This window comes from Schistocerca piceifrons, chromosome 1, assembly GCF_021461385.2.
Source record: "Schistocerca piceifrons isolate TAMUIC-IGC-003096 chromosome 1, iqSchPice1.1, whole genome shotgun sequence".
Lineage (NCBI taxonomy): Eukaryota > Metazoa > Arthropoda > Insecta > Orthoptera > Acrididae > Schistocerca > Schistocerca piceifrons.
Window position 1 is genome coordinate 299,602,691 of NC_060138.1, and position 24,795 is coordinate 299,627,485.

The window sequence follows — 24,795 nt, forward strand, 5'->3', positions numbered from 1 at the left end:
CAGTACCTTGTAGCTTCAGCTCATTGATTGTGACATACTTGGATGCTCCTTAGCACGCTGCACATTAAAAAAATGCGGATAAATAAGTTTCTGACGAGTACTTTTCTTAACACCAGTTTAAATTTGTAGAGAGAAGTCACGGATTGTCTGCAGATCATAGAACGAGTAGTACAGATTTTTCAGCTTCTGTGAATGAGTCGTATGCTCGACACTCTGCAGTACGGTGGTTTCAGCGCTTTCTGTAATCACTGTGCAAAATAGTGGCGCTAAACGCTTCGGAAATGTTATTCGAATTTTCAGTTAACTAATCTGATATGTAACTGCTGATTCGTTATTCGTTTGTGAATGTTTTGCAAGTCGTGGACTAGCACCCACTACTTCCTCGAACCCATACCTATGTAAGCCTCTCGATGAGTGTAGAATCCTAATAGTAACAGTTTGTAGTAGTTGTGTAGTTACTAACGGTAACTTTTTCACATATACTCATTTATTTTTGGAGCGGATATTTTAAGTTTTCTGCTAAAGCTTGACGTAGCTTCTATAAATAACTTTGGAATTTTACTTTCTATGTCCATTAGTTTCGCTAGAGATGAAGACAAAAGCTGTGTTGATCAGAGATAGGAGAGAAAACTGTCTGCCTTCTCTTAGCAAGTTGCAAAGCGGTGTGAATATGAAGCTATTTAGGGTTCCTACGGAAAGGATTATCGAAGTGGGACTTGAATCCTTCATCTGTGGAATATGAGTCCTTTTTCTTTCTCAAAGGTCTTACCTCGTTTTGTGCGGCCCCCCTACAAGTTCAATGTTGTGCAACATTCGACGTATTTTTACTGTGTGTTATTACGTTGTTTCTGATGGTTCAAATGGCTCTAAGCACTATGGGACTTAACATCTGAGGTCATCAGTCCCCTAGACTTAGAAACTAGTTAAACCTGACCAACCTAAGGACATCACACACATCCATGCCTGAGGCAGCATTCAAACCTGCGGCTGTAGTAGCAGCGCGGTTTCGGACTGAAGCGCCTAGAACCACTCGGCCACAGCGGCCGGCGTTGTTTCTGAGATTACTTAATTTTGTTTGCGATAAATGTTACGGTAGAGTTTTGTGATGACAGGATACCTATCTGATACCTCATGATATACTGATTTGCATATAGTATCACTTCACACCTTCAACGTTAAAAGAAATGCCGTCTTGTTTTGCAGTCATTGCAAGAGACAATGCTGCTACTTGCATGTTTTTTCGTTCAAGATAGTGAACTAAGTTAGAGTCTGTGTTTCAATGCTTAAAGCCTGTTCTAACACCAAAGGCGAGGCTGTCGTTTCAAGAAAAAAAAAAAAAAAAAGTTCAAATGTGTGTGAAATCTTAGGGACTTAACTGCGAAGGTCATCAGTCCCTAAGCTTACACACTACTTAACCTAAATTATCCTAAGGACAAACACACACACCCATGCCCGAGGGAGGACTCAAACCTCCGCCGGGACCAGCCGCACAGTCCACGACTGCTGCGCCTTAGACGGCTCGGGCTGTCGTTTCTGTGGCTTCGCTATTTTCCCACCTAGCACCACGAATCCCCCCCCCCCTTTCTCTCTCTCTCTCTCTCTCTCTCTCTCTCTCTCTCTCTCTCTCTCTCTCGCAATATATATATATTAACGCGCTCGGGTGACAAAATAAATGATCGATTTGGGAACAGTATTTGAGAAATTTTGTTGCGTACAAGATCGAAAGGACTTTTTCATTGAACTAACTATGCAATTAACTCTTACCCATATAATAGATTGTTTGAGACTTTTGATATACTCGAGTGGTCTTGTCACGCAAAAAAAATAAAGTATGTTACGGCGTTATTGGCCGGGAGGCCCTATCTGGGATGTTAAGATTTTACGCTATCTTGCCACACCAGTCCCAGAAAATAGCGTGTTGTTAAGTATATCACAAACACTTCCGTCACTCATTTTTGTAAGGGCAGCCCCCTGTTGTGTACCACCCTGTCAGCAGAACATTAACCCTCTTCTCATTTACTTATGGCACGCACTTCGAACGCGCAAGTAGAATCAATACAATGGCCGCAAATGTGCTAAGCTAATTACGTTGTTGCGGTCTTCAGTCGGACTATTGATTCGTTGCTGTTGTAGATGCTAATCTGTTATATGCAAATCTCCTCGACTGTACGTAACTGCTGGCATCTACATATACTTTAACCTTCTTACTGTGTACAAGCCTTTGTCTCCGTCTGCAGTTTTAGCCCTCCTCCCTTTCCCTTTCCCTGCCCACTCACCCTTACCTCTATTAGCAAACTTGATTATTCCTTGGCGCTTCAGGATGTGTCCTATTAAGCTATCACTTCTTTCAGTCAAATTGGGTCAAGCATTTCTTTTCTCCACGATTCGATCAATACTTTATTAATCACGCAATCCATCCATCTAATTAACATAAATCTCTTGCGTCACCTGTGAAAACCTCCTACTCTCTTATTGTCTGCACTATTTATGGTCCACATTTTGCTTCATTGTAAAGCTACATTCTAAAGACTCCCAGAGGAGAATTTGTACCACTTAAATTATATTCGATGTTAACATATATGTCTTTTGTCTGTCTTAATTTTAAATCCTTTGTACTTCCATCATAATCAGTTAGTTTGCTGTCCAAATAGCGAAACTTTACTATTTGCAGCGTCTCATTTCCTAATGAAATTCCCTGTTATCATCTAACTTACTTCGACTGTACTCCATTTCTTTGTTTTGCTTGTGTTGACGTTCATCTTATAATCACTTTTCACGTTCAGGCTAACCTCAAGAAGGCAAATGGTCGACTTCGGTTTATTGGGAGAATTTTAAGGAAGAGTGGTTCACCTGTAGAGGAGGCCGCATATAGGACGCTGGTGCGACCTATTTTTGAGGACTGTTAGAGTGTTTAGGATCCGTACCAGGTCGGATTAAAGGAAGAAATAGAAGAAATTCAGAGGAGGGCAGCTAGATTTGTTGCCGGTAGATTCGAACACAATGTGTTACGGAGATGGCTCAGAATTTCAAATGGGAATCCCTGGAGGAAAGGTGGCGTTCGTTTTGGGGAACACTATCGAGAAAATTCAGAGAACCGGCATCTGAAGCGGACTGCCGAACGATTCTGCTACCGCCAACATACATTGCGCGTAAGGACCACTAAGATAAGATACGAGAAATTAGGGCGCATACGAAGGCGTACAGTCAGTCGTTTCTCCCTTACTCTATTTGCGAGTGGAACAGGAGGAGAAATGACAAGTAGTGGTACAGGGTACCACCGCCACGCACCTTACAGTGGCTTGCGGGGTATCTATGTAAATGTAGAAATACTATGAAGATTTTGATACGGGTTTCACTAATTGGTAGACTGGTTTATGAGGACGGTCTGCATGGTTGTTTACAGCTATTACCGCTACTGGAGACAAGTCGTTCGGCCGCAGACACAGTTAGTGCGACCCTTGGAAGCTGGGATGGGTCGGTAGTATAACATATTTTATATACTGATACGAACAGAAGCTAATGGTCTGGTGCAAAGAAAATAAGGAATATCGTTTCCTTACAAGTGATTAATGACATTTTATTCTGTATGTGAAATTTTAATGTTATTTACAATACAGGAATTATTCTGTGTTTCTGCACTGCTGTCTCATTATCAGTTATGTTTGAATCATATTATGGCAATGTGAACACTTTTAATTGAAAGCAGCATGCTTCATGAAGAAGTAAATCTTTCTTTCAAACTCACTTAAGTCCATAATTAAGTATGTTATTTTGAGATCTCTGGTTCAGAATATTTAGAACGTATTGTACTACCCCCATGAACCATGGACCTTGCTGTTGGTGGGGAGGCTTGCGTGCCTCAGCGATACAGATGGCCGTACCATAGGTGCAACCACAACGGAGGGGTATCTGTTGAGAGGCCAGACAAACGTGTGGTTCCTGAAGAGGGGCAGCAGCCTTTTCAGTAGTTGCAGGGGCAACAGTCTGGATGATTGACTGCTCTGGCCTTGTAACAATAACCAAAACGGCCTTGCTGTGCTGGTACTGCGAACGCCTGAAAGCAAGGGGAAACTACAGCCGTAATTTTTCCCGAGGGCATGCAGCTTTACTGTATGGTTAAATGATGATGGCGTCTTCTTGGGTAAAATATTCCGGAGGTAAAATAGTCCCCCATTCGGATCTCCGGGCGGGGACTACTCAAGAGGACGTTATTATCAGGAGAAAGAAAACTGGCGTTCTACGGATCGGAGCGTGGAATGTCAGATCCCTTATTCGGGCAGGTAGGTTAGAAAATTTAAAAAGGGAAATGGATAGGTTAAAGTTAGATATAGTGGGAATTAATGAAGTTCGGTGGCAGGAGGAACAAGACTTTTGGTCAGGTGAATACAGGGTTATAAATACAAAATCAAATAGGGGTAATGCAGGAGTAGATTTAATAATGAATAAAAAATAGGAGTGCGGGTAAGCTACTACAAACAGCATAGAGAACGCATTATTGTGGCCAAGATAGACACGAAGCCCATGCCTACTACGGTAGTTCAAGTTCATATGCCAACTGGCTCTGCAGATGATGAAGAAATTGATGAAATGTATGATGAGATAAAAGAAATTATTCAGGTAGTGAAGGGAGACGAAAATTTAATAGTCATGGGTGACTGGAATTCGAGAGTAGGAAAAGGGAGAGAAGGAAACATAGTGGGTGAATATGGATTGGGGGAGACAAATGAAAGACGAAACAGTCTGGTAGAATTTTGCACAGAGCATAACTTAATCATAGCTAACACTTGGTTCAAGAATCATAAAAGAAGGTTGTATACATGGAAGAATCCTGGAGATACTAGAAGGTATCAGATAGATTATATAATGGTAAGACAGAGATTTAGGAACCAGGTTTTAAATTGTAAGACGTTTCCAGGGGCAGATGTGGACTCTGGCCACAATCTATTGGTTATGAACTGTAGATTAAAACTGAAGAAACTGCAAAAAGGTGTGAATTTAAGGAGATGAGACCTGGATAAACTGAAAGAACCAGAGGTTGTACAGAGTTTCAGGGAGAGCATAAGGGAACAATTGACAGGAATGGGGGAAAGAAATACAGTAGAAGAAGAATGGGTAGCTCTGAGGGATGAAGTAGTGAAGGCAGCAGAGGATCAAGTAGGTAAAAAGACAAGGGCTAGTAGAAATCCTTGGGTAACAGAAGAAATATTGAATTTAATTGATGAAAGGAGAAAGTATAAAAATGCAGTAAATGAAGCAGGCAAAAAGGAATACAAACTTCTCAAAAATGAGATCGATAGGAAGTGCAAAATGGATAAGCAGGGATGGCTAGAGGACAAATGTAAGGATGTAGAGGCTTATCTCACTAGGGGTAAGATAGATGCTGCCTACAGGAAAATTAAAGAGACCTTTGGAGAAAAGAGAGCCACTTGTATGAATATCAAGAGCTCAGATGGAGACCCAGTTCTAAGCAAGGAAGGGAAAGCAGAAAGGTCGAAGGAGTATATAGAAGGTCTATACAAGGGCGATGTACTTGAGGACAATATTATGGAAATGAACAGGATGTAGATGAAGATGAAATAGGAGATACGATACTGCGTGAAGAGTTTTGACAGAGCACTGAAAGACCTGAATCGAAACAAGGCCCCGGGGTAGACAACATTCCATTAGAAGTACTGACGGCCTTGGAAGAGCCAGTCTTGACAAAACTCTACCATTTGGTGAGCAAGATGTATGAGACAGTCGAAATACCCTCAGACTTCAAGAAGAATATGATAATTCCAATCCCAAAGAAAGCAGGTGTTGACAGATGTGAAAATTACCGAACTATCAGTTTAATAAGTCACAGCTGCAAAGTACTAACACGAATTCTTTACAGACGAATGGTAAAACTCGCAGAAGCCGACCTCGGGGAAGATCACTTTGGATTCCGCAGAAATTTTGGAACACGTGACGCAATACTGACCCTACGACTTATCTTAGAAGAAAGATTAAATAAAGGCAAACCTACGTTTCTAGCATTTGTAGACTTAGAGACAGCTTTTGACAGTGTTGACTGGAGTACTCTCTTTCAAATTCTGAAGGTGGCAGGGGTAAAATACAGGGAGCGAAAGGCTATTTACAATTTGTACAGAAACCAGATGGCTGTTATAAAAGTCGAGGGGCATGAAAGGGAAGCAGTGGTTGGGAAGGGATTGAGACAGGGGGGAAGCAGTGGTTGGGAAGGGATTGAGACAGGGTTGTAGCCTGTCCACGATGTTATTCAATCTGTATCTTGAGCAAGCAGTAAAGGAAACAAAAGAAAAATTCGAAGTAGGTATTAAAATCCATGGAGAAGATATAAAAACGTTGAGGTTCGCCGATGACATTGTAATTCTGTCAGAGACAGCAACGGACTTGGAAGAGCAGTTGAACGGAATGGACAGTGTCTTGAAAGGAGGGTATAAGATGAAAATCAACAAAAGCAAAACAAGGATAATGGAATGTAGTCGAATTAAGTCGGGTGATGCTGAGGGAATTAGATTAGGAAATGAGACACTTAAAGTAGTAAATAAGTTTTGCTATTTGGGGAGCAAAATAACTGATGATGGTCGAAGTAGAGAGGGTATAAAACGTAGACTGGCAATGGCAAGGAAAGCGTTTCTGAAGAAGAGAAATTTGTTAACATCGAGTATAGATTTAAGTGTCAGGAAGTCGTTTCTGAAAGTATTTGTATGGAGTGTAGCCATGTGTGGAAGTGAAACATGGACGATAAATAGTTTAGACAAGAAGAGAATAGAAGCTTTTCACATGTGGTGGTACAGAAGAATGCTGAAGATTAGATGGGTAGATCACATAACTAATGAGGAGGTATTGAACAGAATTGGGGAGAAGAGGAGTTTGTGGCACAACTTGACAAGACGAAGGGACCGGTTGGTAGGACATGTTCTGAGGCATCAAGGGATCACAAATTTAGCATTGGAGGGCAGCGTGGAGGCTAAAAATCGTAGATGGAGACCAAGAGATGAATACACTAAGCAGATTCAGAAGGATGTAGGTTGCAGTAAGTGCTGGGAGATGAAGAAGCTTGCACAGGATAGAGTAGCATGGAGAGCTGCATCAAACCAGTCTCAGGACTGAAGACAACAACAACATTGTACTAATCATCGTACTACAACATGAAATTTTACCCTCTCCGGTAATTAATTGTAATGAAGAATTAAAATGTTCTTTATATTCAGATACTGAATTTAAGCTGAAAGAAGGTTTTTACAAAACCTACTTGAATTAAGAATACACGCGAGTAGACTTACTTGCCAAGATGAAACACTTATCCAAAAGTTGAATATTCAGAAGCTGAAATTTATTCACATTTTTAGAACGTGTTTTTTCTCTTCTTTCTCTCGTGTGCTAAAACATGCTGAGCTTTTTTAGCTGTACATTTAAACTAATGAAATATGGATTTTGGTATTACTTTTACAGTTTCAAGCTAACCTGTGTGCGAAAAACTGAACCTTGCAAGAGTTCTACTTAACCAGGAGGTGCTCACTGTTCGCGAGAATAATTGATCGTTACTCATGTGGATGCTATAACTGTGAATTTCAGTGCTCCTATTGCGAAACGTTCAGTTGGAATGCATGTCTCAGCTGAAACAGAGTCCCGCTTATTCTAGAGTCTTATGTTGCACGACACTAAACGCCCGTGCATTGGCCTGAACTTGGTAAAATCGCGAAAGACATAAATCCAGTAAATAAGTGAGTCCTTCCTGAAGCGTATTAATAAAATGTGTTTGTTGCAGCTGCCATGAACAAGTGTTCTAAATGACACATTGTGTATTTTTTCGGCTGCAGAACAATCTCTCCATCCAAACTCCGAATAGTTTTCTGGACTGCGTGAAAATCTTAGTTGTTACTACGGGTGACGTAGATTGTTCACATTCAACGGCTGGTTGACAAGAGAGAGAGAAAATCGACTCATTCTAAATGTGCTCCTAGTAGAACTGCAATTACAAGTGCGATGGAAAACCTCTCGACATCACAGTAATGATAATTATTGTCAGTTACTGTGTTAAGGAGGGTGAAAGTTTTAAAAATCCTGCCAAGAAAGGTGGGACACAGGAAAGTTTACCATATATCCTCCTTGACCTTTAAAATAAGAATTCGTTCGTGTGATCTGTAAGTTAAACATATCTGCAACAGAATTTCACAATGAAGGAATCGTATGTTTCGCTGGAGCAAGTATCATTTTCTCGGAGATTGCAGGTATTTTTTTCATATGACACGCACCTGAGGACGGCTGTTGTAGGCGATCGATTTTGCCCATTGTTACCAAAGACAAAAGAAAAATTTTTATATGTCTTATTTTCCAACTTGAGTTTTTCTCTCGTCAATATCATCGTCTTCCTTAATTTTGTTTTCTTTTTGTTGATGATATGTATTCTGCGCAAGTTCTCTCCTTATCTCTGAGAGAAAAATCACAAAAACCTCAGCCTGGCGAAATGGTTTCCTCACGATGAGGTAGGAGCCCATTACTCGCTATTTAGCTTGAGAACATTTAACAGAGGTGTTTAATGCGTAGGTCTTGGTAGGCCAAAAAAGTAGGCACCTCGATACCCCGTCATCAATATCACAGCTGCAATTTCTCAATTTTGGGTGACACAGCCCTACAGTGGATAATGCAACAAAATGTTAAACAATTAAAACCCCCTCGGCTGTTCTACAGATAGTCTCCATTTCACGTCATGACCAGTCGCGAACTCATATTTTTATTGTTTCAGGAGTACGAGTAGTTAACATCTTGTATTCATATGTCCTAATTCGCATTTTACGTGTGAGTCCTTTTTATCTGTTCCATGTTCTGTTTTAAACTTGTCTGCTCCAGTTTTACAGAGCCTTCGCATGCTGTCGGCACGATTATCGGTTCCGCGTTGTATGGGTTAGCATGAGCCTCATATTTAGAAATGTTGGATGGGTGGTGGCCACTGACGGCTTTAGAAGCAGCCCCATACCGAGCATTTGCGCTGAGGCTATTGAGACCCCGCTTCACATATGGTGACAGCTCCTAATTATGCGACAAACTTATAAAACACTGTCCACGTCATACACGCCTGCATACCATACCATACCACTGCTCCGCCACCAATGGAAAATCTTTACCATAATCAACAACGAGCGAGAAGTCCTATGGGATTCGCGCGAAAGATTTCTTTTTAGAGATGGGTGTGGCTAGTTTTAGAATATTACGGCAAAGTGGGAGCACCTTGGCCCCCACAGAGGCCCAGAATTATTTTAAGTTTGATGCATTATAAGAAATATGTATTCCAGATTTTAAATTTCAGTCTCTGTTTTCTTTTAACATTTCACAAAGACATCGAAGTTTCAGAGTTGTGTACCCTAATGGTTTCAAACAAGGGGGTTCCTTTGATTGTACAGAAGCATTCCCCAGCCGTGTCCTAGGGATTCGCCTTCCTCTTGGATATACTGCGTTTAGTGGAGTGCTCCATGCGACACTGAAGGCAATGGAGCAAATATGTCTCTCTCGTCTGTTTCGATTCTCTTAGTACCACACAATATCGTTGCAGACTTGTACCCCGTACACAGCTCACATACTTTGCGAAGAAAAGTTGCCTGCCGATTCGAAGGATGTCTCCCAGCCATTCATGCCGTACGACTTTAACCCAGCAGAGAAAATTGTCCAGTTAATAGATGATCAAACGTACTTCCTTCAACAGCATTGGAAGCAGTTACCATTCTTCTGGTTATTGGGGAATTTTTGGAAATGAACAAGAAGACCAAGCCGCCCTGGAGTCCAACAGGGAACCGACGTTACACAATGTGCTATTCCCCTGCAAGCTGCCACTGTGTCAAATATCCATGCAATTGTCGGAGGACGGGTGGCTGGCAGTGAGGAACAAAAGGCTGCCAACTAAAGCCATCTCTGCTGCCGTGGCGTTCCTCTTGCCGATCACCCGGGTTCGGTGAAGTGACCCTGACCCAACCCCAAACTGGGCACCGTCCTCTAACACGGAACTCCCTACACCCGTATAGCTACTGTAAATAATGTCCAAGTGAAAGTTCTTTAACTTTGTCTCTCCCCCCCCCCCCCCCCCCCACAAGCTTGGAAGTCATTACAAGTTGTGGTTCTGTATCTGTGGATGACTGCAATGAGTGCACGGAAAGGATAATATTGTGTTTGTTTTATAGATGAGGACAGAACGGAATGGAGAGGGAAAGTGAAATTATTTGGAGGCGCACAGCCTACTCCTTTTCATAGCACCAAAACACTGCCTAGCTTAACGCTCCCATCCGACGAAGAGGATCACCACTAGCAATGTCACGTATCATTACTCCGTGATACACTGAGCAGAGTCATGACATAGGCAACCAATATAATTATGAAGACCTCTATGACACCGCCTCTCCTCGTTTTGCCAGCCAAAAACTGGAGATGGAACTTTCTTCCATTACCAGTTTCTGGCTGGCTGTTTCCAGACCGAGTACCTGTGTATTTATATTCCATAGGAGCCTCGACTACGAAGACGATTAAAAAGTAAGTAAAACTTAAAAAATTGCACAAGCTACAAAACAACTAAAAATATTGTTACGCTAACTGGCCTGTATAAGCGTACACCTCGTCCGAAGAAAATGTTCTAAGCTCGACCCCCAGCTAGTAAAATCATGGCGACGATCTTCTGGGACTCTGATGGGATTATTCTGTTTGATATACTACGTCATGGTGGAACGATCAACTCGGAGTGTATAGTGCTACCCTCAGGAAATGGAAGAAATGACTACAGCTTGTTCGTCACCACAAAAACACAACTGAACTTCTCTTTCTCCATGACAACACATGGCCTCACAGGAGTGTACACAGTCCAGAGGAGCTCACAAAACTTCATTGGACTATTCTACCTCATCCAGCATACATCCCGGATATCACACCTTCCGACCTCCATCCTTATAGCGTAATGAAGGATGCACTCGGCGGGAAGAGATTAAAACTGTTTGCCGGACCGAGACTCGAACTCGGGACCTTTGCCATTAGCTGGCAAGTGCTCTACCAACTGAGCTACCCAAGCACGACACACGCCGCGGCCTCACAGCTTTAATTCCGCCAGTACCTCGTCTCCTACCTTCGCAGGAGAGCTTCTGTGAAGTTTGGAAGGTAGGAGACGAGGTACTGGCGGAATTAAAACTGCGAGGGCGGGGCGTGAGTCGTGCTTGGTTAGCTCAGTTGGTAGAGCACTTGCCGCGAAAGCCAAAGGTCCCGAGTTCGAGTCTCGGTCCGGCACACAGTTTTAATCTCGCAGGAAGTTTCATATTAAAGAGATATCTCAAATAGGTGTATTAAAAATGCATTTAGATACGTTAACACAAAGTAAATTATTTTGTAAATAATACGGTATAAATGAATGTCATTAGCTACAATAGCGCCTATAAAACTTAAAACGACAGGTAGAATTAACTGGAAGGACCCAGATCATAAGAATATGTGAAACAGTATACTAGCAGTAAGTGATAGGCTACGTTTAAGCGCTACAGCATACTCTCCGTCGACGAAAAGCAGCAGATAACACTGCTTCCTTGGTCTGCAGTCCAGTAGTCCGCGTCTCCCCTCGAACACGTCGGAGATTTCTTGATCGAGAACATCACCGTCATTATTCTTTCGAACTTTGTGGTCATGGACACAGATTTTGTGGTGGGAAATTCCCCAAGGACATATCCACACTCTTTTACATTCCGTGCCACAATGTCCAAAGGCCTTGCACGATTAGAATTCTCATAACGATGGATCCCCCAAGGGGGCTTGCCACTCTTTGGCGGGTTCGTGCTTGGCTACCACGGGGCCCCAGCCTTTGCAGCATATTTTTCCCTTCCTTGCTGCATGTCTATCCTCTTGCTATTCTTTTTCTCCTCCCATGGGGAAAATGTCTTGGGGTATTATTGGGAATGTTCTGCATTCTGTTTTTCACTCCCTTTTCCTTTCTTTGTTTCCCTTCTCCTCTTGTTCCTCCGCTTCGGCGTTTGAGGATCCTCTTTTTTTCTTCTTCCTCCCTGTGTGCTCCTGAAGGCTGGCCCACACGTCTGACGCATAACAGGTGACTGGGTAATGCGTAATTCCCAGCCCTGGGTCGACTGATAGGGTTCGCACGTACCCTCTGGTACAGGCCAGGTCCAGGAAGGGATGATTGCCTGAGCTGCAACATTCCCAAATTGCCGATTAGTCCCTCTGTCAGATGTTCAGGAGGTGTGACTTGAGCTGTGAAAAATCACCTAGGGTGGGTGCGCCCCCTTGTGACGGGAGCCCCCAGTTGGGACGAGTGCGCCTCCGAAGATTCTGGTAACCTTGGGGGATTTTCTTATAGTGACTCAATCATCTTCCCAATCGACATCTACGAAACGTACGTAATGAGGCTAATGATTCAAAGACAGTTCCCACTGCACTATGGTTCCTTGTGGGCTCACGTACTTAAAACAGTCAGTCCTTCACCTTGGTCAATCCATTTATTATTGAAAAAGGTGTTCATGCAATTGCTGGCCCTGTGAAATCCTGCTCTCGTTTACGGAATGGTACTTTGCTTTTGGACATTGCTTCTGATTCTCAAGCACAACAGCTGCTTGATGCCTCACTTCTCCAAGCCTACCTTGTCTGTGTCGAGGCCCATAGAACTTTGAATTCTTCCCTTGGTGTAATTTACACCAGGCTGCTCGACGGTCTAACCGAGGCCAAAATCCAATCTTACCTATGATCAGGGTGTCATTGCCATTCATCATGTAATGAAAAAGGTAGATTCCTCCTTAGTGCCCACCCGCACTCTTTTTCCTCACCTTTGATAGAGTGGTGCTGCCATACAAGATCAAAGCAGGCTATGTATTTATCACATTATTTCCGTACATTCCGTACCCAATGTGTAGCTACCAGTGTCATCGTTTCAACCTCACTAGAACGTGTTGTCGACACCCAGCCAAATGTGTAACCTTTGGTAGGGATGCATGAGCGTGATTGTCCACTTCGTTCTCCCCACTGTCAACTGCAATGGCGGCCATGTCGCCTCCTTTCGGGATTGTCCCGTCTGTCTTGATGAGCAGCCTGTCCAAGAGAGCCAGGTAAAGGAAAGACTGCCTTCCCCAGTCACTCGCAAGTTACTGGCTAGTCGCAGACCCAGTGTTCTACCGTCTGACACCTATAGTTCTGTTCTTGTTACCCCTCGCTCATGAAGGATATGGCCATGCAGACATGCGACCTCATATTCGACTCTGAGGTTGTGAAATCGCCCAGTGTCAAGGTAGCATCGCCACCCCCCGGTCCAGCTGCGCAACAAACCACCAAACTCTCGCCTCAAGGGGCGAAGCCACCAGCTACACAACTGTTGGGCCGGAAAGGAGAGAAGGAGTAGTCCTATGTAAACTTCCTCCGTCCCTCCAGCCAAACACCGCCCAAGTCTTCCATTAATCGGAAGAAGTCCACTAAAAGCAAACAGTCTTCTCCTTTGCCATCTCGAAGATCCACTTCGACGGTGTCGCCCCGTGGTACCTTAGCCCGGCCGGCCTCCGTATCGCTGGTGCACACCGCCAACCGTTTTTCAGTGTTGGACTCCATGGACCATCTGACAAGCAAGCCGCTGCTTCTGTGAACCCCAATGGAGCAGGATCCTCCTGCTGCTGTGCCCTCTAGTAGCGACTCTGCACTGGCTGTGTCTTGGCAGCTGCCGAGTTGACACCCATACATCTCTTCCTTATCATAACTGTTCTCCAATGGAAAGTTCGCGGCCTTCGGTCCCACAAAGAGGATTTATGGCTGCTTTTAGCATCACAGCATCCCCTTGCACTCTGCCTTCAGGAAACGAAATTGCGCCCTCACGACCATTTTGAGCTTTCCCGTTACTTACCGATTCGTTTTGACCTTCTCCCTGAGGTCGGCATTCCATACTGCTCATAAGGGATGACATTCATAGTCAACCCATCTCCCTGACTACCCATCTCCAAGCTGTTGCAGTCTGCCTTTTCCTTCCCCACCTGACTTTTTTCCCTCTGTACCATTTATGTCCCTCCATCATTCGATGTCACCAGGGCAGACTTCCTTGAGCTCACTGAGCAGCTACCTTCCCCATTTTTGCTTCTCGGTGACTTTACTGCGCATCATCCCCTGTGGGGTTTTCCCAGGACCAGTCAGAGAGGTGCCCTCTTGGCTGACCTTCTTAACCAGCTTAACCTCCTCTGCCTTAACACTGGTGTACCCATTTTCCTTTCCGACTCCTCGCACACCTATTCCTATTTGGACCTATCTTTTTGCACTGCCCAGCTTGCCCTTCGTCTTGAGTGGTCCGTTCTCTGTGACACCTACTCGAGCGACCATTTCCCGTGTGCTATCCATTTGCTGACTCCTATCCCATCCGAGTGCACACCAAAATGGCAGCTTACTGAGGCTGGCTGGCAGCTTTACTCCTCCCTGGCGACCTTGGAAGAACAAGATTTCCCCAGTTGTGATGACCAGATGGAATATCACACAAACTAATCCTTCCTGCTGTAGAACGTTCCATTCATCGCACTTCCTCTTTACCACGTCGTGTCCCAGTCCCTCAGTGGACTGAGGCATGCCACGACGCAATTCTGGCACAGAGACGTGCTCTCCACGTTCTTAACCGTCATCTTACGATGGCAAATTGCATTAATTATAAACAGATACGTGCAAAGTGCCGTCGCGTTCTTCGGGATAGCAAAAGAGCTAGCTGGATTTCATTCACTAGTGTTTTTAACAGTTCCATCTCCTTCTTTGTTCTGTGGGCCAACCTCAGACAGCTCTATGGGACCAAGATCCATTCCCCAATTTCCGGCCAGATACTAGCAGACGATGTTATTGTGGACCCTATTGCTGTCTCCAACACCTTGGGCCACCATATTGCGGAAATTTCGCACCCTGCCTTTTCCATCGGAAACGAGGGGAGGCGGCTCGGGCGATACCCTTCTCTTCTCCGAATCGTGAGTCCTACAGTGCCGCATTTACTATGCTCTCAGTTCGTCCCGATCCTCATCCTACCCCCGCCCCCCCCCCCCCCCCCAAGGGCAGACGCCATCCACATTCAGATGTTGCAGCACCTTTCTCTTGCGGCCAAGCACTTTCTGCTTAAAACGTAAAACCGCATCTGGGCAGAGGGGGCACATTTCCCGGACGCTGGCGTGAAGCCACCGACATACCCATACCTAAGCCCAGTAAGTACAAAAAACTTTCTTCTAGGTACTGCCCTAACTCTTTTACCAGCTGTGTTTGCAAGGTGATGGAACGTATGATTCATGCCCGATGTGTATGGTGGCTGGAGTCTCGCAATTTACTGACGAATGTGCAATGTGGATTTCGAGCGTAGCGTTCTGCAGTTGACCATCTCGTTACTTTGTCCATCCATGTCATGAATGGTTTTCGTCGGAAATCCCAGACTGTGGCCGTATTTTTCGATCTAGAGAAGGCCTACGACACCTGCTGGAGAACTGGTATCCTCTGTACCCTATACACGTGGGGCTTTTCATGGCTGTCTGCCCTGTTTCCTTCAGGAATTTTAAAAGATCGAGTTTTCAAGGTGCTTGTGGTTTCTGCCTTGTTGGACAACTTTATCCAGGAAAACAGTGTGCCTCAGGGTTCTGTCCTGTCATCCTCTTTGCTATCGCCATTAACCCAATAATGGTCTGACTTCCGCCAGGCATCTGCGGCTCCATTTTTGTTGACGATTTTGCCATCTATTGCAGTTCTCCACGGACCTGTCTCACTGAGCATCATCTTCAGCGATGCCTCCTGGAGCATCGACAGTGGCTTTCGCTTTTCCACCGACAAAACTGTATGTATGAATTTCTGGCGACGCAAGTGGTCTCTCCCACCATCTTTACATCTTGGGCCTGTTACCCTTCCGTTCGTTGAAACTACGAAATTCCTGGGGTTCATGCTCGATAGGAAACACTCTTGGTCCTCCCATATGACTTACCTGGCAGCCCACTGTACATGGTTCCCAAATGTCTTACGTGTCTTGAATTGTACTTCCTGGGGTGCTGATCGAACCACTCTCCTCCGTTTGTACCGATCCGTTTTCCGTTCGAAACCCGGCTATGGGTGCTTTGTTTATGCGTCTGCACTTTCATCCTTCTTACGCCATCTCAACACTATCCACCATCGTGGCGTCTGTGTAGCCACAGGCGCCTTTTACACTAGCCTGGTTAAGAGTCTGTATGCTGAAGCTGCTGAACTACCACTGTCCTACCGCCGTGACTTTCTTCTCAGCAGGTATTCATGCCGTTTGTCTGCCATGCGTGGCCACCCATCCTATGCCTCCTTCTTTGATGATACCTTTGATCACAAGTATGGGGCGCGTCCCTTTTCTGTGTTAACTCCTGGAGTCCGCTTTCGGCATTTGGTACGGCGGCTTAACTTCACACTAACTGCACCTTTCCCGGTAGGTGTGAACCCTTCACCACCTTGGCTTCGTGAAGCGGCCCATGTTAACCTTGGCCTTCATTCGTTTCCTAAGGACACTACTCCAGCCTCGGTCTATCGCCTCGTTTCACGACCTTCGTACCTTTGTATACACTAATGACTCTCGGACTGACCATAGGGTGAGGTGTGCCTTCGTCACTGGCACCCGTGTCTTTAGGTATCGGCTCCCGGCACGTTGCTCAATATTTACAACCGAGCTCTTCACCCTGCATCAGTCCACGGCGTACATCCGACTACACAGCTTTTTCGATTGTATCCTGTGCTCAGACTCACTCAGAGCCCTTCAAAGTCTATGTGCACTGTACACCGCCCATCCGTAAGTGCAACGGGTCCACGAAAACTGTCACTTGCTCACTCTTGGTGGAGCCAGTGTGATGTTTCTGTGAGTTCCTTTTAAAATTTATGACCTCGGAGTTTCGTTTGGTAGAGAGGGTGCTACTTGGATTTACTGAAAGGCAAATGGGAATATGTGGAAGACATGAATGGCACTGCACAGGTGCGACCGCCGCCGTCATTCCTCGATGAGCCAAAAATATGACCACTTGCAACTTTGAAACACAATACAACAGCGATTCTGCGTGGCATGGATTCGACAAGTTCTGGGTTGGTTTCCGAAGGTATGTGGCACCAGATGTCTACGCACAGGTCACGCAATGTCCGTAAATTATGGGCCGGTGGCTTGTGGGCGAGGAGCTGGTGTCCGGTAGCGCCGCAAATGTATTCAGTCGCTTACAGATCTGGCAAATTTGGTGGCCAAAACATCAACGGGAGTTCTGAAATGATGCTCCTCAAACCACTATAGCGTTTTCACAATTTGTAACACGAACAGTTGTTGTGCTGGAAGATGCATTCTCGTCGGGAATATGAAGTTCATTCAAATGAAACCTGGTCAGCTTGTCTACTTTGCCTTCCACGTAAGGTGGCACCACGTAAGTGCGGGTATTGTGGCGCCGTCTATTGGCAGAGAGACTGACGCGTGCGCACCTTTTGAAGTAGCATAGCGCCAGTGTGGTTTCACGCCGAAGAGAAGGTGGTCACACAGTTATCGTCCATTACTGAACAGGCAGCGAGCAAGCAGGAACAACGAGGAGTGATTCGATTTTTGGCGGCGGAGGGTGCTGGTGGCTGTGAAATGTATCGACGGATGAAGGCTGTGTACGGTGAGTGCAGTCTGAGTCGTTCAAGTGTTGTGGAATGGTGCAAACGATTCCTTGAGGGGCGCGAGTCACTGGAAGGCGATGCTCGTCCTGGACAGGCTCATCGTGTCAATACACCGAAAATGGTTGCTGCAGTGAATGCTTTAGTCTTGGACAACCGCAGAATCACCGTGGACCTCTAAAACAAGCTATTTGCGGACATCGAGTGGCAGCGGACAACGAAGTGTGTGACTGTCTCCAGGCCTGGATCCGACCGTAGCCTACTAGCTTGTTCAAGGCTGGAATAGACCGGCTAGAGTCGCAATGGGATCAGTGTGCCAACAGTTTCGGCGACAATTTTTCAGTATGTGTACTATGAGTTAATAAAATCGCTACCGTTGCTTTACACTAGTGACTGGGTTTCATTTGAAAGCCCCTTATACATAAAGAACGGTTCACAACAATGTTAATGTAGTTCACAGCTGTCATAGTGACTTGGATTACCTCTGTAAGTCCCATGGTAGTCCAGATAAGTCTCCTTCCATAGCAAAATACTGCCCCCACCGGCCTGAGACCGTGTCACAGTGCATGTTTCGAGCAGTCGTTCGCCTGGATGACAGGGTATTTGGGCACGACCATCGACATGAAGTAACAAAAAACGTGATTCATCTGACCAGACGACATGTTTTCACTGTTCCACGGTCCATCTCGACGATGTTGTGGCCAGTGCAGTCGAGATTGTAGATGTCGTTGGGTCAAAATGGGAAGATGCAAGGGCTCATTAGCTGCGGACACCCAAGTTCAAAATATGCGCTGAGAGGCGTGTTCCGAAACACTTTTGCCTGAACTAGCATTGTACTCTGTCATCAGATAACCCCGAATTTTGCTTTACAGAGCAGACAAGCCTCTGACATCCACGTCTTGTCCTCATGATTTCACTGTCCTTCAGCCACTTTCCGTAGATGCTTGCGACAGTAGCACCCGAACAACCAACAAGCATTGCCGCTCTGAGATGCTCGTGGTGCACAAGCGTTAAAAAAGAGGTGGTGGTACCATTGTAGCACGTTGTCCCTTTCCTCTGCTTACGTACAGACGTGTATTACTCAACAACGTGAAGTATAGCGGTTATCATAATGGGAAGTAACATGATCATGCGACCAGGTGTCACGTTCCAGTTAAAGATAGTACACTTCGTCACCTCGCAGAGCTAGAAAGCGATTGCAGAAATTGCCTTCGCGGGCTGCCGCGACAGGTTGTTGTTAATTTCATTAAATTTATTCACAATAAGAAGAAGAAAGGAATGACAGTGCTAAGGGAAAGGATGACGAAACGTGCAGGCTGGTGTGCAAATTTCGGCAGTAGGTTCAAATGGCTCTAAGCTCTGTGGGACTTAACATCTGAGGTCATCAGTCCCCTAGACTTAAAACTACTTAAACCTAACTAACCTAAAGACATCACACACATCCATGCCCGAGGCAGGATTCGAACCTGCGATCGTAGCATCAGCGCGGTTCCGGACCTAAGCGACTAGAACCGCTCGGTCACAGCGGCCGGCTCGGCAGTAGGAGCACGATTCTGAGCAGAGTGGAATTTACGTATCTACCCCGAAAGAAGAAGCAAATTGAACACAGTGAAAATCCTGTTGACGATATGGATAAATATGTTGTTAGACAGCAAATTCAGCGATATTTATGCATGAAGCGAAGGAATACCAAACATTGAGGAAACGTCACATATTTTATCACACAGTACTGGACTTAATGGCTAGTACGGAAACTCCAAGAAAAATTGTTCTCTTTAAGAAATTTTATATTAAAAGTTGGCAGCAAAGATGAGTCATCAGGTGCGAGTGATACAAAGCAGCTTCAGAAAAGGCTTACTACAGTACACCAATATTTACGAAAGAATGATCCATCAGAATTAAATAGCCAGTGATTTATTCAAATGAACCGTGAATTCATGCACAATAGACTGTGAATAAATGTTATCACGTTGTTAGTGCGGCAGGAGTTTCACCAAACAAAAATGCCGATCGCTGTTTTTATTGTTGTGCTATGCAGGACTTCGTAGGGGGGGAGGGGGGTGAGAACGCTCTACTTTTAAGAATACCACAGTGTACTATGTTACTGCCAGTCTTCTCTGTTTCTCGGACGTGAACACAATGACGCTGCCAACGTGAGCAGTTTTCAGTTAATTTTGCCGGGTGATGTTAGTACTGATGAAATCCGCGCCACTGGCACCGTGAAGTTAGTACTGGGCCGCTTCGTTTGTAGTCCGCCGTTCGCAGCGCGTACCGCTGGAGTGGGGATTGCTTTGCCTTTATCGTTATCTTCACAGTCTCAAGAAGCAGGCAACGGCCTGTTTTAGCCCAGTGTTATGGGGAGTGTAAACTTTCATACTCCTCTTTAGAGTTGACCTTCTCCCCTACAACGGTTCACTTCCCTTAGAAAAGGCCACATTACGTCCGATGTGAGGCAATTCCGTGATTATGCGCACAACATAAAGTGACCAGAGCACCGAAAGAACTTAGAACCACATCAGGGAGTAACTGTCACGTCTTAATGATTTCAGTCTCAGGCGAAATAAACTGATGGCTCTTCACGAACAGAAATTAAATTCTTTGACGGAGATTTGAAAGTAAACGACAGATAAATCTTTATGCCCATGCAAAAAACGCTGGTGTCCTCCTGTCATCAACAGAAATTTAAGTGGTTCCAGAGCATAATTTGCTGTTGGTACTGGCTGTCTGTTGTCACTTCTCAGAAAATGAACTAATGTCATATTTATTGGAAAATCTGTTAATGAATAATTTAAAAAATCTAGATCGTGTGATAGAGAGTTAAAAGTAATTAATACATCCGGATTCTCCAAGACTTTAACTCTGAAATGAATCTGCGATCCTTCATGACTAGTCATGGACTGTGCGGCTAGTCCCGGCTGAGGTTCGAGTCCTCCCTCGGGCATGGGTGTGTGTGTTTGTCAAAAGGATAATTTAGGTTAAGTAGTGTGTAAGCTTAGGGACTGATGACCTTAGCAGTTAAGTCCCAAAAGATTTCACACACATTTGAAATCCTTCATGACTGTATACATGATTGGTTCTCTTTCTGTAAGAGTGCCCACATAACGTCAGTTTCTCCGGTTTTCCTTCATTCTTTTATCTCAAGCATCCTAAATTCCACTACGCCGTTCAACATTTTCGTCGCCCATTTCTGTTCTGTAATCCATGCTGATGCCGGTGTTGCATGGAGTTGTAAAATTCAAAGAATTCTGAGAGCTGATGATGAATGATTGATTGGCATCGGAATAAGTGAGAGATATAGTGGAAACGAGAGACGCTGCTTTACCTAGGAAAGAACATTGAAGGCGATGTTTGAGATAACGAAGAACGTTTGACGTGTGTTACGTACCCTGAACTCATGTAACAGGCGTATCACTGTAAGTGACTAAGCTAATGTTATACTTTTCATGACACTAATTTTCGGTACAGGAGCGGTTCGTTTACCTCACTAGGTAAACTTGACGATTTTAGTGGCGAATCATGAGCAACTGTATGGTATCAGACGTATTTCCGCAACAAAGAACGAGAAGACATTAATGCGCAGACGCTTGTCTTGGAGAAAACTTAGTCCATCAAATTTGTCGTACCCTAGTGGGTAAAATCCGTTGGGCTTTGAACTTGACTTGACAGGGACGTACGAGAATTGTAATGCACAAGAAATCCCGATTATTTCTCTTTTTTCTGGCCTTTGTTCCGTACCTTCTCGGGGTCGGCATGTTGTTTTTCGTATTTGGCAATGTTACTGATGGATGGTGGCGGGTTGGCCTTCCTGACGCCGCCACTTCCCCACCGGAACGGAATTTGTGTATCCCATCTGTCTGCGCCTTGTGTTCTCCCACGTGAAAGTGCGAGAACGTTTTCTAACTATTTGCGAATCAAATGATGTTGATGACAGCACAACACCCAGTCCCTGGCGGAGAAAATCTCCAACGTGGCCGGAACTGGAACATAGGCCCGGTGCAAGGCAGTCAGACGCGCTAACCACTCAGCTAATGGGGCGTATTATAGTAACTGAAATTATTAATTATGAAAACTTTGCTAGGCGCTTCAGTCTGGAACCGCGCGACTGCTACGCTCGCAGGTTCGATTCCTGCCTCGGGCATGGATGTGTGTGATGTCCTTAGGTTAGTTAGGTTTAAATAGTTCTAGGGGACTGATGACCTCAGATGTTAAGTCCCATAGTGCTCAGAGCCAATTGAACCATTTTTTTAAAATTAGGAACGTCAGTTGCTGTTGTGTAACGCCCACGTCTCCTCTGCTAAATTACACAAATATTCACGCAGATTGTTAGTTACTGAAAGCATTTTTGCTCCATCGTTAGTAATGTTTGCTTTGGTTGCATCTGCAGGAGTTAAGTCCTCTGACTTAACCAATTTGTCAGGTCCCTTCGACTATCTACATAAAGGATGATTATAATTGAAGTTCCAATTTCAAAATCTGAAAAAAGAGCCGCTGCTCAGAATGACCTCAAATTGGAAGGGAATGTTATCGAAGAAGGGGGGCCGGCCGAAGTGGCCGTGCGGTTAACGGCGCTGCAGTCTGGAACCGCAAGACCGCTACGGTCGCAGGTTCGAATCCTGCCTCGGGCATGGATGTTTGTGATGTCCTTAGGTTAGTTAGGTTTAACTAGTTCTAAGTTCTAGGGGACTAATGACCTCAGCAGTTGAGTCCCATAGTGCTCAGAGCCATTTGAACCATTTTTTGAAGAAGGGGGAAGCTTTATGGAGGCAAAAAGAATCTAACCAAAATTTTCCCATTAGATGGCTCTGTAAGTGTCATACCTTAAATGGCTTCGGCTATACGGCTACCGTGTGAGTTGCACATTAAACCAACAACATTGTACAATGTGCATGACCGCAGAAGTTCGCCATTCAACAGTTGTGACACTGTTTCTTAGGTAAGCCATCCGCTATAGCAAAGCAGTGCCACATCGGATGGGAAAAATCAGTTTTTAATTGTCTTTGAGACCAAAAACCGCATTAAAAATATAAAAAGGCCAAAAGCCGCATAAAAATCAACAATCAAATCGGTTGTTAATCATCTTGAGACTGGCACGAGACATGTTCAGTATACTGTTCACCGTTTCGTGACGCAAGTTGAAACCTAGAACACCATGTTCCACAGCAGATAGGACTGTCTCGCAGGTCTCGTTCAAAATCTGTTGCACAGTTCGTTCCTTCAGTTCAGCTACGTTTGTAATCGGAGGACTGAACACAGCCTCTTTCAGATCTTTCTTCGAAGCAAAGTTCCTTTTTTTTTTCCTTTTTACAGCGTTTTGTAACTGGAAGTTTAATTATTATCACACTACAATTTACTATCGTAACGTACAGACTGAAACACGTCTGGTCTTGGAATGGACGTTGGGGTCGATCGTGAAATGTCATTGTAACACCTTTCTCGACGTTGCTGTGGCTGTAAAAGGCTTAGGGATTTCCTCTGACCTAAGCATTACGATCCTATGCAAATACTTTAAGTATTATGCGATAGATTTAACAGAAATTATGAAGATCTGTTCTGATTGTGTTGCCGAGTTGAGTGTACATTTGTTAATGTCGTTGTTTAATATTTTGGTGACGGGGGAACATTTCTGTACAGGGAGTACCCATGCGACCACTACACAGCTGTGATCAACGTGACGTTGCTGAGCACGGGATGTCCGCGGACCCACGTGCACGAGACGGCGCTACAGCTGCTGCAGATCTTGGACCGGCGCTTCTTTGGTACCGTCGGTCCGCTACCGCCCGCAGAGGGCGACCTGCAGGGTGAGTACCCCTCACCCACAAACCCCTCCTATTTGTGCGCCGGGAGCGACGGCCAGAGCGTTACACAGCATCCTGGCCCAGGCAACAGAGGGTGGTAAGCTGGAAAAGGTGTATTGTTCTGTACACCAGACTATCCAAAGGTACCACTCATATGAGTAGCTTTTATGCTGGCCATCTAGCAAGCGGCGGATACCAGCCCATTGTTTGTGTGTTGACTCAGATTCGTATCTCACCTTTCCCCAGTTTGTGCCAGAAGGCTGCATATTCTAAATTAACTTTTGCGTCAGCCGCCGAGCTCTGGGATGGTTTTATTCTAATGCACTATGTGATCAAAAGTATCCGGACATCTGGCTGAAAATGACTTACAAGTTCGTGGCGCCCTACATCGGTAATGCTGGAATTCAATGTGGTGTTGGGCCACCCTTGATGACAGCTTCCACTCTCGCAGGCATACCTTCAATCAGGTGCTGGAAGGTTTCTTGTGGAATGGCAGCCCATTATTGACAGAGTGCTGCACTGAAGAGAGGTATCGATGTCGGTCGTTGAGGCCTGGCACGATGTCGCCGTTCCAAAACATCTTAAGTGTTCTATAGGATTCACGTCAGGACTCTGTGCAGGCCAGTCCATTACAGGGATGTTATTGTAGTGCAACCACTCTGCCACAGGCCGTGCATTATAAACAGATTCTCGATCGTGTTGAAAGATGCAATCGCCATCCCCGAATTGTTCGTCAACAGTGGGAAGCAGGAAGGTGCTTAAAACATCAATGTAGGCCTGTGCTGTGATAGTGCCAGCAAAACAGCAAGGGGTGCAAACCCCATCCATGAAAAACACGACCACACCATTACACCACCGCCTCCGAATTTTACTGTTGGTACTACACACGCTGACAGATGACGTTCACCGGGAATTCGCCATATCCACACCCTGCCATCAGATCGCCACATTATGTACCGTAATTCGTCACTCCACACAACGTTTTTCCACTGTTCAATCGTCCAATGTTTACGCTCCTTACACCAAGCGAGGCGTCGTTTGGCATTTACCGACGTGATGTGTGGCTTATGAGTAGCCGCTCGACCATGAAATCCAAGTTTTCCCTGCTCCCGCCTACCAGTCATAGTACTTGCAGTGGATTCTAATGCAGTTTGGAATTCCTGTGTGATGGTCTGGATCGATGTCTGCCTATTACACATTACGACCCCATTCAACAGTCGGCGATTTCTTGTCACTCAACAGACAAGGTCGGCCTGTAAGCGTTTATGCTGAAAGTGTCCCTTCACGTTTCCACTTCACTATCACATCGGAAACATGGACCTGGGGATGTTTAGAAGTGTGGAAATCGCGCGTACAGACGTATGGCACAAGTGACACCCAATCACCTGAC

General features: G+C 45.0%; 1 protein-coding gene across 1 annotated transcript in view; it reads left to right on the forward strand.

The window, feature by feature from the left end:
• The window catches only part of LOC124780415 (protein furry), a 1,170,709-nt gene that overhangs the window by 481,900 nt on the left and 664,014 nt on the right, over window positions 1-24,795 (forward strand). Inside the window, exon 24 of the mRNA XM_047253778.1 lies at window positions 23,242-23,408. Coding sequence (XP_047109734.1) covers window positions 23,242-23,408 — 167 coding nt within the window. The remainder of the gene's footprint in view (window positions 1-23,241; window positions 23,409-24,795) is intronic.